At 40.6% G+C, this 14911-nt stretch overlaps 1 protein-coding gene across 1 annotated transcript; it reads left to right on the forward strand.

The window, feature by feature from the left end:
• The first annotated feature begins 13036 nt into the window (after positions 1-13036).
• LOC131938553 (uncharacterized) lies at positions 13037-14340 on the forward strand. Its single transcript, XM_059296628.1, has 3 exons — positions 13037-13280; positions 13442-13633; positions 14078-14340. The coding sequence occupies exons 1-3, from the start codon at positions 13037-13039 to the stop codon at positions 14338-14340; spliced, it is 699 nt and encodes a 232-aa protein (XP_059152611.1).
• The last annotated feature ends 571 nt before the right edge of the window (positions 14341-14911 follow it).

Consider the following 14911-nt stretch of genomic DNA (forward strand, 5'->3'; position numbering starts at 1 on the left):
TCTCACACCACCCACTCTCACACCACCCACTCCCACACGCCCACTCTCACACGCCCACTCTCACACCACCCACTCTCACACCACCCACTCTCACACCACCCACTCTCACACCACCCACTCCCACACGCCCACTCTCACACGCCCACTCTCACACCACCCACTCCCACACGCCCACTCTCACACGCCCACTCTCACACCACCCACTCTCACACACCCACTCTTACACACCCACTCTTACACACCCACTCTCACACACCCACTCTTACACACCCACTCTCACACCACCCACTCTCACCAAACCCACTCTCACACCACCCAATCTTACACACCCACTCTCACACCACCCACTCTCACACGCCCACTCTCACACACCCACTCCCACACACCCACTCTCACACCACCCACTCTTACACACCCACTCTCACACCACCCAATCTTACACACCCACTCTCACACCACCCACTCTCACACGCCCACTCTCACACACCCACTCCCACACGCCCACTCTCACACCACCCACTCTTACACACCCACTCTCACACCACCCAATCTTACACACCCACTCTCACACCACCCACTCTCACACACCAACTCTCACACACCCACTCTCACACCACCCACTCTCACACCACCCACTCTTACACCACCCACTCTCACACCACCCACTCTCACACCACCCACTCTTACACACCCACTCTCACACCACCCACTCTTACACACCCACTCTCACACCACCCACTCTTACACACCAACTCTCACACCACCCACTCTCACACCACCCACTCTCACACCACCCACTCTCACACCACCCACTCTTACACACCCACTCTCACACCACCCACTCTTACACACCCACTCTCACACCACCCACTCTTACACACCCACTCTTACACACCCACTCTCACACCACCCACTCTCACACCACCCACTCTCACACCACCCACTCTCACACCACCCACTCTTACACACCCACTCTCACACGCCCACTCTCACACCACCCACTCTCACACGCCCACTCTCACACGCCCACTCTCACACCACCCACTCTTACACACCCACTCTCACACGCCCACTCTCACACCACCCACTCTTACACACCCACTCTCACACACCCACTCTCACACACCCACTCTCACACCACCCACTCTCACACCACCCACTCTTACACACCCACTCTCACACACCCACTCTCACACACCCACTCTCACCAAACCAACTCTCACACACCCACTCTCACACCACCCACTCTCACACACCCACTCTCACACCACCCACTCTCACACCACCCACTCTCACACCACCCACTCTTACACCACCCACTCTCACACCACCCACTCTCACACCACCCACTCTTACACACCAACTCTCACACCACCCACTCTCACACGCCCACTCTCACACACCCACTCTCACACACCCACTCTCACACCACCCACTCTCACACCACCCACTCTCACACACCCACTCTCACACGCCTACTCTCACACACCCACTCTCACACCACCCACTCTCACACCACCCACTCTCACACACCCACTCTCACACACCCACTCTCACCACACCCACTCTCACACACCCACTCTCACCACACCCACTCTCACTACATCCACTCTCACACACCCACTCTCACTACACCCACTCTCACACACCCACTCTCACCACACCCACTCTCACTACATCCACTCTCACACACCCACTCTCACTACACCCACTCTAACCACCCCCACTCTAACCACCCCCACTTTAACCACACCCCCTCTCACCACACCCACTCTAAACACACCCACTCTAACCACACCCACTCTAACCACACCCACTCTCACCACACCCACTCCTCCACCTATCACCTCCACCAGCGCCCTAACCTCCCCAACAAGAAACTACCGCAGGGATGTACATAAACGTGTCACCATTTACAATTTTGCATGGTTGAGTGGTGTTCCTTTATGCATGACCCCCAGTAGAAAAAAATATCCCGAAGGGGGTGTGAAGTTACAATTATAATTCGTAGACCAACACAACGTGTGTGTCAAGTTGAGAATGGGGTCATGGAAGAAGAAAACAACTCTTGCTCTAGTAGCGTACTTACACATTAGGATTTTTCACTCTATAGATGTTAAGCGTAAAATTTGGTTTCTTCGGCCTGAGATGAGTTAATCAGGTAAGGTATTGTTTATTTGCTCTTTGGTTACATACATAGATATTTTTGCCTGTTGGATAAAAATATCTCGGGGTGAAAGGTCAGGGGGACACATGGCACAGAACTTTGGTCCAATATTGGTCCGTAGAAAAGTGTGTTGTTGAGATCGACTGTCTGACAATGGAAATAACTAAGCTGTCTTTGTAAAATTATGAAAACAAGACAGCTGTTTACTTAGCCTTATAAAAACAAGAGAGCTGTTTTCGTAACTTTATGACAACAGATAGTTGTTTACGTAACTTTATAAAGATCCATTCGATTGGCTGCAGAAGACAGCGGTCCTAGAATCGTAATATGTGCATGATTTATTTTTTCATATAAATAGAAGTAGTTAAAAATTCATGACACATATTTAATTAGTATGTTGGATTTAGTCTGAAAAATGATAAAAAATAGTTAGTAACAGTACTCTGGTCAGTATATTGTTGTACAATTGGTCAGTAGGTTGTACAATTGGTCAGTAGGTTGTACACTTGGCAGTAGGTTGTACAATTGGTCAGTAGGTTGTACAATTGGTCAGTAGGTTGTACAATTGGTCAGTAGAGTGTACACTTGGCAGTAGGTTGTACAATTGGTCAGTAGAGTGTACACTTGGCAGTAGGTTGTACAATTGGTCAGTAGGTTGTACAATTGGTCAGTAGGTTGTACAATTGGTCAGTAGAGTGTACACTTGGCAGTAGGTTGTACAATTGGTCAGTAGGTTGTACATTTGGTCAGTAGGTTGTACAATTGGTCAGTAGGTTGTACAATTAGTCAGTAGAGTGTACACTTGGCAGTAGGTTGTACAATTGGTCAGTAGGTTGTACAATTGGTCAGTAGGTTGTACAATTGGTCAGTAGGTTGTACAATTGGTCAGTAGGTTGTACAATTGGTCAGTAGGTTGTACAATCGGTCAGTAGGTTGTACAATCGGTCAGTAGGTTGTACAATTGGTCAGTAGGTTGTACAATTGGTCAGTGGATGGTACAATTGGTCAGTAGAGTGTACACTTAGTCAGTGGATGGTACAATTGGTCAGTGGATGGTGTAATTGGTCAGTAGAGTGTACACTTAGTCAGTGGATGGTACAATTGGTCAGTAGAGTGTACACTTAATCATTAGATTATAAACTTGGTAAGTAAATTTTACTATGGTCCGTAAATTTTACTCTATCAAGAGATTGTACAATTGTACACTTCGTTATGTTTTGCTATGAAATACGAGTAAAATATGAGATTTAAGGAACTTTGGACAAAAGGCTGGAAAAGCTGGTTCCAAATGGTTCCAAATGGTTGTTGCCAGGAGGCATATTTTTCAACCGAAATTGAACATGTTATAACATTTGTGAAATATGCACTTTCGGTTTTATTAAGGCTAGAAATGTTCAAACAAATAATTACTAGAAATATAATAGTAATTTAGCTGTCACTTTTATATTTTTATTTGGATTAGTAGAATCAGTGGCGTAGCGAGGTCGGGTGTCACCCGGTACGGCACTTAATGGTTTCACCCCTAGAGGCGTAGCGACCCTTCAAACTTTCAATATTCGATTTGCACCCCCACCCCCTCAATTTTTTCTCAATATATTTTGCTATTTTTCGCCTTGGTGTCACCCCCCCCCCTAAATGGTGTCACCCGGTGCGGTCCGCACCCCCAGTCCCCCACCCCCCACCCCATCGCTACGCCTCTGAGTAGAATCATGTTGTTGTGGTGATAGGAGATGTTATATCACCAAATATGAATACAATACTAGGCTATACCTCGGTGACCGCTAGACGGCTTGAAATTTGGGCTATGGCGCCACCAATGAGTGACCGAGTATCTCTTACTATGCCCCTATACATATTGAAATCGTTTAAAACATACATGAAATATTTGTGCCCTTATTTTTTATGTTTTAGTGCGTCCTGGAGAATATGTAGTAGAAACTGACGTGCCCATATCGATTTTAATGAATTGCGAGTGCATCGTTAGAGAAATTACAAATATGAAAATTTATTTTAAAAAGTTTGTTTCCATGGAGAGAGATAGATGTATAAAATATTACAGGGGGGAGGGGTCATTGTGTCCTCAGAAGATCAGCATAAAAAATCAATTATGCTAAAATGTATCTATTTTATTATATGTAAAACACTAAGTAGGTCGCACTATTATACACTCAGCCTATGCGTTCAGCTGGTGCGCAAGTTTTGTTTTATTCATTCGAATTGATTCTTTGTAGTATTGAAAGGTTAACGATTAAGAATAATAAGCCAAACATCAATAAAACAATAAATGTGTTTAGAGTGTAGCTAAATATTGAGTTTAATTAATTTTTTTTGTAATTAATTAATTTCATTTTCATGTTTATTTTAACATGTATTATTACGATAATGAATAGTAAGATACTTTTTATCGTCGCCCAATAGTATAAAATCCTAAAACGAGGTGAACATTTTAGGTTGTTGCCTCCCTTGATTAACACGAATGACGGGTCTTACATTTTTCCCGTTTCTGCCACTATTTGTTTTTCTTTACGTTACTCTCGTGGTAGCAGGACATAAACCCCCTCCCTCCCCCGTCATTTACTTACACTGACATTACCCCCCCCCCCCTCCCAGATCTATGTCCACCCCTTTTCATTATCCCCCCGACCCCCAACATAAAGAATAGCAGTAAAGAGTTACTACCACCCCCACCCACCCCTCACCCTCTGCCGATTCGTACTTGACCCTTGACCTAAATGGATACGGACAGTGTTAAAGATAGGTATAGGGCTTGGAAGGTTAAAGATGGGGATAAAGATAGGGATATGTTTAGGATAAGAGATATGGATGTGGATCTGGATGGGGATATGGATCAGTCACAAGTCGGGAGTGAGGTAGTTATCGGAACCGGTGACATTGTTCAAGACGGTGACACTAAAACAAAAAATTACCTAATTTTAATGAGAAGGACTGTCTTTTCCAATTAGTTTAATGACTCATCAAAAGTATCCACCATTAGTGACAAGGTGACACAATCGGGGATGGGGTGACACCAAAATCGCTAGTTTGAGAACATATTGCACCCTATGGTAACCCTCACCGGGTGTCACCTCCACCTATTAATACAACTGATATGGATGATGATTAGCGTTATGCTAATATTAGCAAGTTACATTTGCATAGGTTTACAACCACTAACCTAACACCATTTTAATGAGAACTTCATTGGATGGCATTATGGGGCACACCTCTGGAAAACAATGAACGTGCAAAAACATATTTATACTATTATAAGAACAATACACTTTAAAATTTGAAAATAAGCATAATTTTCTTCAGATGTATTTACGAAAGTACAAGCCTGAGTTCTGTGGGTGATGTGGCTAATCTCGCGGTATTTCAAATTAACGTGACGTGACCTTAACGCGTTAGGGTTAATACAGCATTCAGTTATGAACGTAGACAATTTGTCAGACACCATGACCTAAAGCCACTAGAACAACACTGCGCAGGTCAGACCTTGACCCCTAAGGTCAACTGTGAGGCTACACAGTTTTGAGTGTCAGTGTAAGACTCAGGGGAGATAACTACTCAAAGATACATTCAGTGACGACGTTTGCAGATTTATTTTTAAACTGATTATTGTTTTCTGTTATTTCTTTTAGACCACCTCGTTATTTATTTCCCTAATTATTTTCGATTTTCAAAAATAATATTTACGGGATAAAAACTGTAACATTTTTTTTAAACAAAAGAAATGCTCATATTCAAGCACTATAGTCATATGTGACCTGAATCGCTTGGTCGTTCTCGATTATCGATTTCACATTTTTCAAACACGAAATTCACGTGCCCTATGTATGGCACGTTTGTTCGTCTTAGGTCAGTAGCCAGCCCTAGATTTCACCATTCGTTGGCCGAGATTTCTGCTAGCTCAACAAAGGTAATTCATTTTTTTTTATTTACAACCTCCCTACTTTTTTTAACCTGTTTTTTTTTTTTTTTAACCTCTTAACGATGCTTAGAGAGTTTTAGTGAAACCCCTTCCATACTCTCCTATCTTATCCCCTAACCTTCCAAGGACGAAGGTAAGGTCGCCCTGCTCTCGGTTCAACAATCGAACGTGGAAATAAATTGTTCTCTCGCAGCGGAGAGCGGTCCGCAAAATTTTCCGCTGACCCAGTTGCTAAAAATAGACACCAACCATTGTCGGCTGGGTTTCCGATCACGTGGCATTGTTTACAAAACGTAAGTAACTTTTAAATCAAATTTCGTTTGTTTTGCGCTATTTTTTTCTTTACTCTGTGTTGTATGATATAGATGTAGATCTGGTTAATGAATTCATAATAATTAATTAAAATGGTTTTATCTAATCATCAAGCGTAAAGTAAAAAAGATGTTTTACTTCTGTTCAGTTATTAAATGTTGATCTTGCACATTTAACACAAAGGGGTTTGAAGGGCGGGAGATGAATATAATTTTATCACACTGCGTTAATGGAGTAGGGGTGGTAAAGAAATAGGTTATGTATCAGGTGATATAAAACTATGATATATATCACGGGCTTTTATCATTTAAAAAATATTATTTTTTAAAACTCTATTTTGAGAATGTTTTGAGGAATAGTTTGAAAACATGGGCGTCAACATTATTTCTTATTACCACATTTTAAGGCTTTTCTAAGTGCTTATACCAAACATGTACCAATGATTTTCTCCAATGATACAATTCTATGATTTATTATAATTATTTTATTTAGTCTAAAAATTACGTCAAAATAATGGGGTCATAGTTATACTTTTGTCACTACGTGGGTTATGATAGAGAAGGAGAAAGGGGGACGGGGGGGTGGTAAAAGTGTGACTCAACACTTTGCCTTTGCAAAGAGCTATTTCTTTTAAAAAACTAAATAATATAGTTTATTTAGTTTTTTTTTAAACATGTGCTTAGCTAGTTGCCGTAAACATGGACCAATGAACTTTATATAACTAGCTCAAAAGAAATGGTGGGGGGGGGGGGGGGGGGGGAAATAATTGTTATTATAAAGAAAAATTCAATTTTTTTTTGGTGGGGAGGGGAGGAGGGGAAGAAGGTTGACTGTATTGTAACGTGACTTCATAGGGTTGGTGGTGACTTTTTTGGGCAGGAAATCAACAAAAAAAGCTTGACATCATTTGTTATAATTAAATTATGTCATGGTTCGTAATGCAGGCAAATAGGTAAGGGATGTCGTGGAATGAGGGAGGGGAACATAGAAGTATTTTAGAATAAAGGGGTTGTTTTATAAGGAGTGGGTAAAATATGTCATGTTTCGTACTTTATATTAAGTCTACGATTCATGGTGGGAATTTAAGGGTGGGTCTTTGGAGTGATCTATCTTAAAAAAAAAAACAACAACATATGTGCGATAATTATACTGTCATACTACTTTAATATTGTTCGCTTTTATAAACATGACGGGAAAGTGTGTAGAGTAGGGTCTATACGTATTTGGGCTTAATGCTGACAGTGCAGATTAGCAAGAACAGCCAACCAATAACATGTTTAGGTGCGTCAATTAAATGTTAACTCCACATTTTAGTTTAAAGTGCGGATGTTTGTGTACTGGCTAGTGGATATAACATCACGATGTCCAGCACTTGCCTCCCCCCTCTCTCTCTCTCTCTCTAAACAATGACGTCAGCTGCAAGCGAACGATTGACTCACGGGCCCACCCTCGCACGCCCGTCCAAGACAGCTGGACTAACATTTCCACCTTTATCTTACATTATAAATTATACGACACGCAGTATTCTATCTTATCAATCATCAGAATAATAAGATTATGCACATGGGAATGTGTGTATGGGCCTACTCATATTAGTTTATCTTACATTATAAATTATACGACACGCAGTATTCTATCTTCTCAATCATCAGAATAATAAGATTATGCACATGGGAATGTGTGTATGGGCCTACTCATATTAGTTTATCTTACATTATAAATTATACGACACGCAGTATTCTATCTTATCAATCATCAGAATAATAAGATTATGCACATGGGAATGTGTGTATGGGCCTACTCATATTAGTTTATCTTACATTATAAATTATACGACACGCAGTATTCTATCTTATTAATCATCAGAATAATAAGATTATGCACATGGGAATGTGTGTATAGGCCTACTCATATTATTATGACTTATTCATCCTTGTAAACAGCTTGGCCCAAATGATATTATGATCAAAGAAACCCCCACATATATATTGTGCAGGTTTTTATGTATAGTTTGGTAAAAAACGTTACAGTGTGTCACCTGACACCCAGGGCCGTCGTATTGACTAGTGTATATAAGCTTAAAGGGCCTGGGGACCCTTGTGTGTTTATTTTATTAAAAAGTTACTTTTTTTTAACATTATCTTTGTAATTCGGAACCCTTTTGTCACATGGTCTTTTGTCGGATTCAAGTTGACGTGGGTCTGCTCGTCGCGTCTGTTTAACTAAAATTAAATAACTGAAATATTAATTTTTTTTTTAAAAATGAGTTAGACCCTTAAGCGTTGAATATTGATCTATTTTTTATTTTAACAATTATAGATTTTTTGTCAATATTTATCTATAAAATAACAACTCGCTGTGCCTCACATTATTCACAATGGTTGAGACGTAATGTAGTGTATGTATAGTTTAGCTTCTAATATCCATAGACATTGCTACACAACTCGGCTACCAAAGACGAATTTATTGTACCCCCTGCCCCTCATATATGTATAGGAGCAGCGGGCTGCTGCTAATTTATACATGCACGTCTACTTCATTCCAAGTATTATGTCACATGTATAAAGTTTACTTTATTCTAAGTATTACGTCATATGTGTAAAAATTTACTTTATTCTAATTATTATGTCACATGTGTACATGTTTACGTTAGTCTAAGTATTGTGTCACGTGTGGAAATTTAGGTGCAAAACGAGGTTGAGAGGTCTGTATCAGGTTGACATTCACTCAGGTATCACATTAGTTATTCTTGTTTTGTTTGTATAAGCATAAACAGATATAAACATGTGCATAAAGTCCTATTCCTGTTTTAATAGCTAGTCTAAGCGAAGTCTTTTTCCCTCCCTTGGCTTTGTCTATTGGGTTGGATACATTCAATAAACAGCGAACGGGAAAGAATGATTTATGTTTATCTTTTTATTATCTGGGTGTATATGAGAATTGGGGGTTGCTATGATTCTTGGGTTATAAAAGAAAGATTCTTATTTGTTTTAAGTTTATATATATATATATATATATATTTAATGTTAATGCTTATGTTATTTATGTGACATCTAAAGTTTGACAGTAGATAGAAAGCGACATAAAAAAATATATTTCTTTTGTAACTCACTCAATGAGCCTATACAGTGGTACTTCAAGATACAAGTACCACGACATACTAGATTTTTATGATACGAGCTGTCGAAAAAACTAAAATGTGCTTTGACATGCAAGCAAAATTTGAGATACGAGTAAACTAGTTAACGTTTTTAACATTTCGAGGAAAAGAAACGCCCCGAAAAAGCTGCAACTGATTGTGCATCGGGGCTATTTAAACTTACTAAACTAATTTCCGGAACAAGTCTTATTTGACGGGTTTATTAAAACGGTTTGCGTGGAAAAGTTCGGAAAGCGTGGCGAAAAAACTTGACCAGCGAAGAAAAAACCATTGACGAAAATGAAGCGAAAGTAACAAAACATTATATTGTAACAATTAGGTTCAACTATGTTCGATGGAGTTTAATTTCTGTTAAGTTTAGGGATAAAGTGTAGCGTTGAGAGTGAAACGATTACGTGTATTAAAATGACATAAAGAGCTTAGCATTAACAGGCATTTTCCGTAAGCTCAAGTCAGCTGATTTTCAAGTAAAATTCATTTCACGAAATCAGAAATTTTTTGCATTATCCTGTATTATGTCATTAAACAATATTTGTCTTATATACAGGCCTATACACTTTTCGTGTTGAAAAACATTTTAAAAAACAACAACTGTGATTGCATTTTGGGGGCTGGAACAGATCAATATCATTTCAATATTTCAATTAAGTTCAATGGAGAAATTGCTTTGAGATACGACTAATTTGACCAACGAGCAAGGTTACGGGAAAAATGTACTCGTACCTCTAGGTGCCATAATTCGTGTAATGAAGATAAGTGTATGTTGGAGGATGGTAATGTTAATTCTGTATGGTTGGGAATATGGGGCGATGTGTATGAAGCCTCTTGAAATGGGCCAAGTAAAAAGAGTTTTCTAAATGACGTAATACAACATTTGTACAATATATAACGCACCTGTTGCAGGGAAAACATGAATATTACAGGATACTTTCTGTATTGGTGTCTTGTTATGTATGGTGGTTGGATGAAGTCTAGACTGCTAGGTAATGTTTATATTGTTAATTAGGTAAAGGCTAGATAGTGAGGTAAAGTCTAGATAGTCTAGAGGCTAGTTTGGTAAAGTATAGATTTTTAGGAAAAGTCTAGTTTGTTGGGAAAAGTCTAGACTGTTAGGTGAAGTCTAGATTGCTAAGTAAGTAAAGTCTGGAGTACTATGTCGAATCCGATGTTCCTTTGCCACTGATTTAGATAGATCTTTTGTTGCTGCGGGCTACAAAACTAGGAGAAATCAAAACTTTCGGGTAAGAAATGTTTTATGTATCGCTTATAATTTATCTAGAGGAATATATGAAACTTGATGTTTCGAACGATTCCAATACGCCATTACTAGAACTTAAAAAAAAACAAAGACAATCTACGTCCACTTATTCATTGAGGCGGGGTTTCTAACATCTGTGTCAAGCCGTCCCATAAAAACTCGACCAAAATACAATTGCATATTTTGTGAAAAATTTCGCAGATTTAGCAAACGTCATCTTCTCCCCGCTAGTGGCCGCTGATCTACAAGCTACTGTTTGGCTTAAAGACGGTCCACCATTACTTTGGTACTCGTAAGATTTAATTTGGCACGGTTGCTCCCCCTTAGTTTTGAGCAGATAATTTTCGAGAGTTTACTGGTGGTCGGCGAAGCCATCTAGACACTCATACGGAGGGTTATCGTTGACACGTGATCAACACTCCGACGGAGAGTTATCGTTGACACGTGGTCAGGTCTAGCAGACGTTAGAGTTGTTCCAGCAACCCTGGTACCAGCACAGCACCAGGTTTAGTCTCCCGTATGCCACTGGTATTTCGTTAGTTAAAATTATCATTAATTATAATAGATAATTGTAATTATCGTTAATTAAAGTTTATAATAGGTTAAAATTGCATTCTTAATTTTTCTTGGATAAAAGAAATAGCCTGATTATAATTAAGTAATTCATTTAATTAATCAGCTTTTATAGGATAAGCTTCTTTCACTGTATGTCAATGACGCCCACGCCTCTCTTGACAACACTTGCAATTAAATACATGCTGATTACCTTGGTAAAGTGACAATCATGTTTATAAATAGCCTGACAGAATGGTTAAGGAATGCTTTAAACGATGATATAATAGAATTGTTGATGAATGCTTTAAGCGATGTTATAAATGGAATGGTGGTAGAATTCTTTAAACGATGATATAATGGAATGGTTGAGGGATGCTTTAAACGTTGATATAATCAAATGGAATGGTTGAAGCGATGATATAATGGAATGGTTGAAGAATGCTTTAAACGATGATATAATGGAATGGTTGAAGCGATGATATAATGGAATGGTTGAAGAATGCTTTAAACGATGATATAATGGAATGGTTGAAGCGATGATATAATGGAATGGTTGAAGAATGCTTTAAACGATGATATAATGGAATGGTTGAAGCGATGATATAATGGAATGGTTGAAGCGATGATATAATGGAATGGTTGAAGAATGCTTTAAACGATGATATAATGGAATGGTTGAAGCGATGATATAATGGAATGGTTGAAGCGATGATATAATGGAATGGTTTAGGAATACTTTAAGCAATGATATAACGGTTATAATAAATAGAATATTGCGTCTGGCTGTCGTTGTTTGCTTATTTGGATGGTTGGTCGGTCGACTGTCTTTCTAACCATACGTCCGTCGGTCCGTCTATTCGTCTGTCTGCATGTCTGTCTCTGTCTGTTTTTCTGTTTTGAAATACGAACAAGCAGGTTTTAAGTCTGCTAGGCTGGGGATGGGGGACTAGGTAAAAGAAGATGGGTTAGGTTGCGTAGATTTTACGCGTTCTTTGAATTCAACCATGCAGTCTTGTATAGAATTTGACAGAACATGTGCCAAAAATTGACGAAATTTAACAATCACGTATGGAATACAAAACACTAGTAGTCGGTTGTTATTGTTTCAATTCAAATTGTCCATTTGGCTAAAATATGAAGAAGTCTTACTTTCTTCAATACCATTACCAATAAGAGCTTGCCTCAGATTGTCTGCCTGCCATCCTGTCAGATTTTATCTCAGATTGTCTGCCTGCCATCTTGTCAGATCTTGTCTCAGATTGTCTGCCTGCCATCCTGTCAATAAGATCTTGCCTCAGATTGTCTGCCTACCATCCTGTCAGATCTTGCCTCAGATTGTCTGCCTGCCATCCTGTCAGATCTTGTCTCAGATTGTCTGCCTGCCATCCTGTCAGATCTTGCCTCAGATTATCTGCCTGCCATCCTGTCAATAAGATCTTGTCTCAGATTGTCTGCCTGCCCTCCTGTCAGATCTTGCCTCAGATTGTCTGCCTGCCATCCTGTCAAATCTTGTCTAATATTGTCTGCCTGCCATCCTGTCAGATCTTGTTTCAGATTGTCTGCCTGCCATCCTGTCAGATCTTGCCTCAGATTGTCTGCCTGCCATCCTGTCAGATCTTGTCTAATATTGTCTGCCTGCCATCCTGTCAGATCATGCCTCAGATTGTCTGCCTGCTATCCTGTCAGATCTTGTCTAATATTGTCTGCCTGCCATCCTGTCAGATCATGCCTCAGATTGTCTGCCTGCTATCCTGTCAGATCTTGTCTAATATTGTCTGCCTGCCATCCTGTCAGATCTTGCCTCAGATTGTCTGCCTGCCATCCTGTCAGATCTTGTCTAATATTGTCTGCCTGCCATCCTGTCAGATCATGCCTCAGATTGTCTGCCTGCTATCCTGTCAGATCATGCCTCAGATTGTCTGCCTGCCATCCTGTCAATAAGATCTTGTCTCAGATTGTCTGCCTGCCATCCTGTCAATAAGATCTTGCCTCAGATTGTCTGCCTGCCATCCTGTCAGATCATGCCTCAGATTGTCTGCCTGCCATCCTGTCAATAAGATCTTGCCTCAGATTGTCTGCCTGCCATCCTGTCAGATCATGCCTCAGATTGTCTGCCTGCCATCCTGTCAGATCTTGCCTCAGATTGTCTGCCTGCCATCCTGTCAGATCTTGCCTCAGATGGTCTGCCTGCCATCCTGTCAGATATTGCCTCAGATTGTCTTCCTGCCATCCAGTCAGATCTTGCCTCAGGTTGTCTGCCTGCCATCCTGTCAATAAGATCTTGTCTCAGATTGTCTGCCTGCCATCCTGTCAATAAGATCTTGCCTCAGATTGTCTGCCTGCCATCCTGTCAGATCTTGTCTCAGATTGTCTTCCTGCCATCCTGTCAATAAGATCTTGTCTCAGATTGTCTGCCTGCCATCCTGTCAGATCTTGTCTCAGATTGTCTGCCTGCTATCCTGTCAGATCTTGCCTCAGATTGTCTGCCTGCCATCCTGTCAATAAGATCTTGCCTCAGATTGACTGCCTGCCATCCTGTCAGATCTTGCCTCAGATTGTCTGCCTGCCATCCTGTCAATAAGATCTTGCCTCAGATTGACTGCCTGCCATCCTGTCAGATTTTGCCTCAGATTGTCTGCCTGCCATCCTGTCAATAAGATCTTGTCTCAGATTGACTGCCTGCCATCCTGTCAGATCTTGTCTCAGATTGTCTGCCTGCTATCCTGTCAGATCTTGTCTCAGATTGTCTGCCTGCCATCCTGTCAGATTTTGCCTTAGATTGTCTGCCTGCCATCCTGTCAGATCTTGCCTTAGATCGTCTGCCTGCCATCCTGTCAATAAGATCTTGCCTCAGATTGTCTGCCTGCCATCCTGTCAATAACATCTTGTCTCAGATTGTCTGCCGGCCATCCTGTCAGATCTTGCCTCAGATTGTCTGCCTGCCATCCTGTCAATAAGATCTTGCCTCAGATTGTCTGCCTGCCATCCTGTCAATAAGATCTTGCCTCAGATTGTCTGCTTGCCATCCTGTCAGATCTTGTCTAATATTGTCTGCCTGCCATCCTGTCAGATCTTGTCTCAGATTGTCTGCCTGCCATCCTGTCAGATCTTGCCTCAGATTGTCTGCCTGCCATCCTGTCAGATCTTGCCTCAGATTGTCTGCCTGCTACCAATACCACTATCTCCTACGCGTGCCACAGAATAATGCAGTGTCTGCACATAGCATATAAGCGCACGAATTAACATTTCTAATTGTATCCAGCACTTGTCTTCGGTGGCGTGCTAAAATACACGGAGGTTGGACTACACTACTTATTTTTTTAATTAGATCATGTAAGCAGAACTAATTGAAAATCTGGAGATTGTCTGACTCTGGGATTCTCAAAAAGTTTCCATGTTGAGTCAAAACCTGAACTATAAATAACTTTGTTTTATTTTCCCACAGCTTCTGTATTGTTAACGTGACTTGGTTAGTAGCAGTTAGACGTTTGGATATCTATTTTGTTGGAGCCGGTTTTCAGGAGCCGG

This window comes from Physella acuta, unplaced genomic scaffold, assembly GCF_028476545.2.
Source record: "Physella acuta isolate Inbredline_101_S28 unplaced genomic scaffold, ASM2847654v3 ptg000247l, whole genome shotgun sequence".
Classification (NCBI taxonomy): domain Eukaryota; kingdom Metazoa; phylum Mollusca; class Gastropoda; family Physidae; genus Physella; species Physella acuta.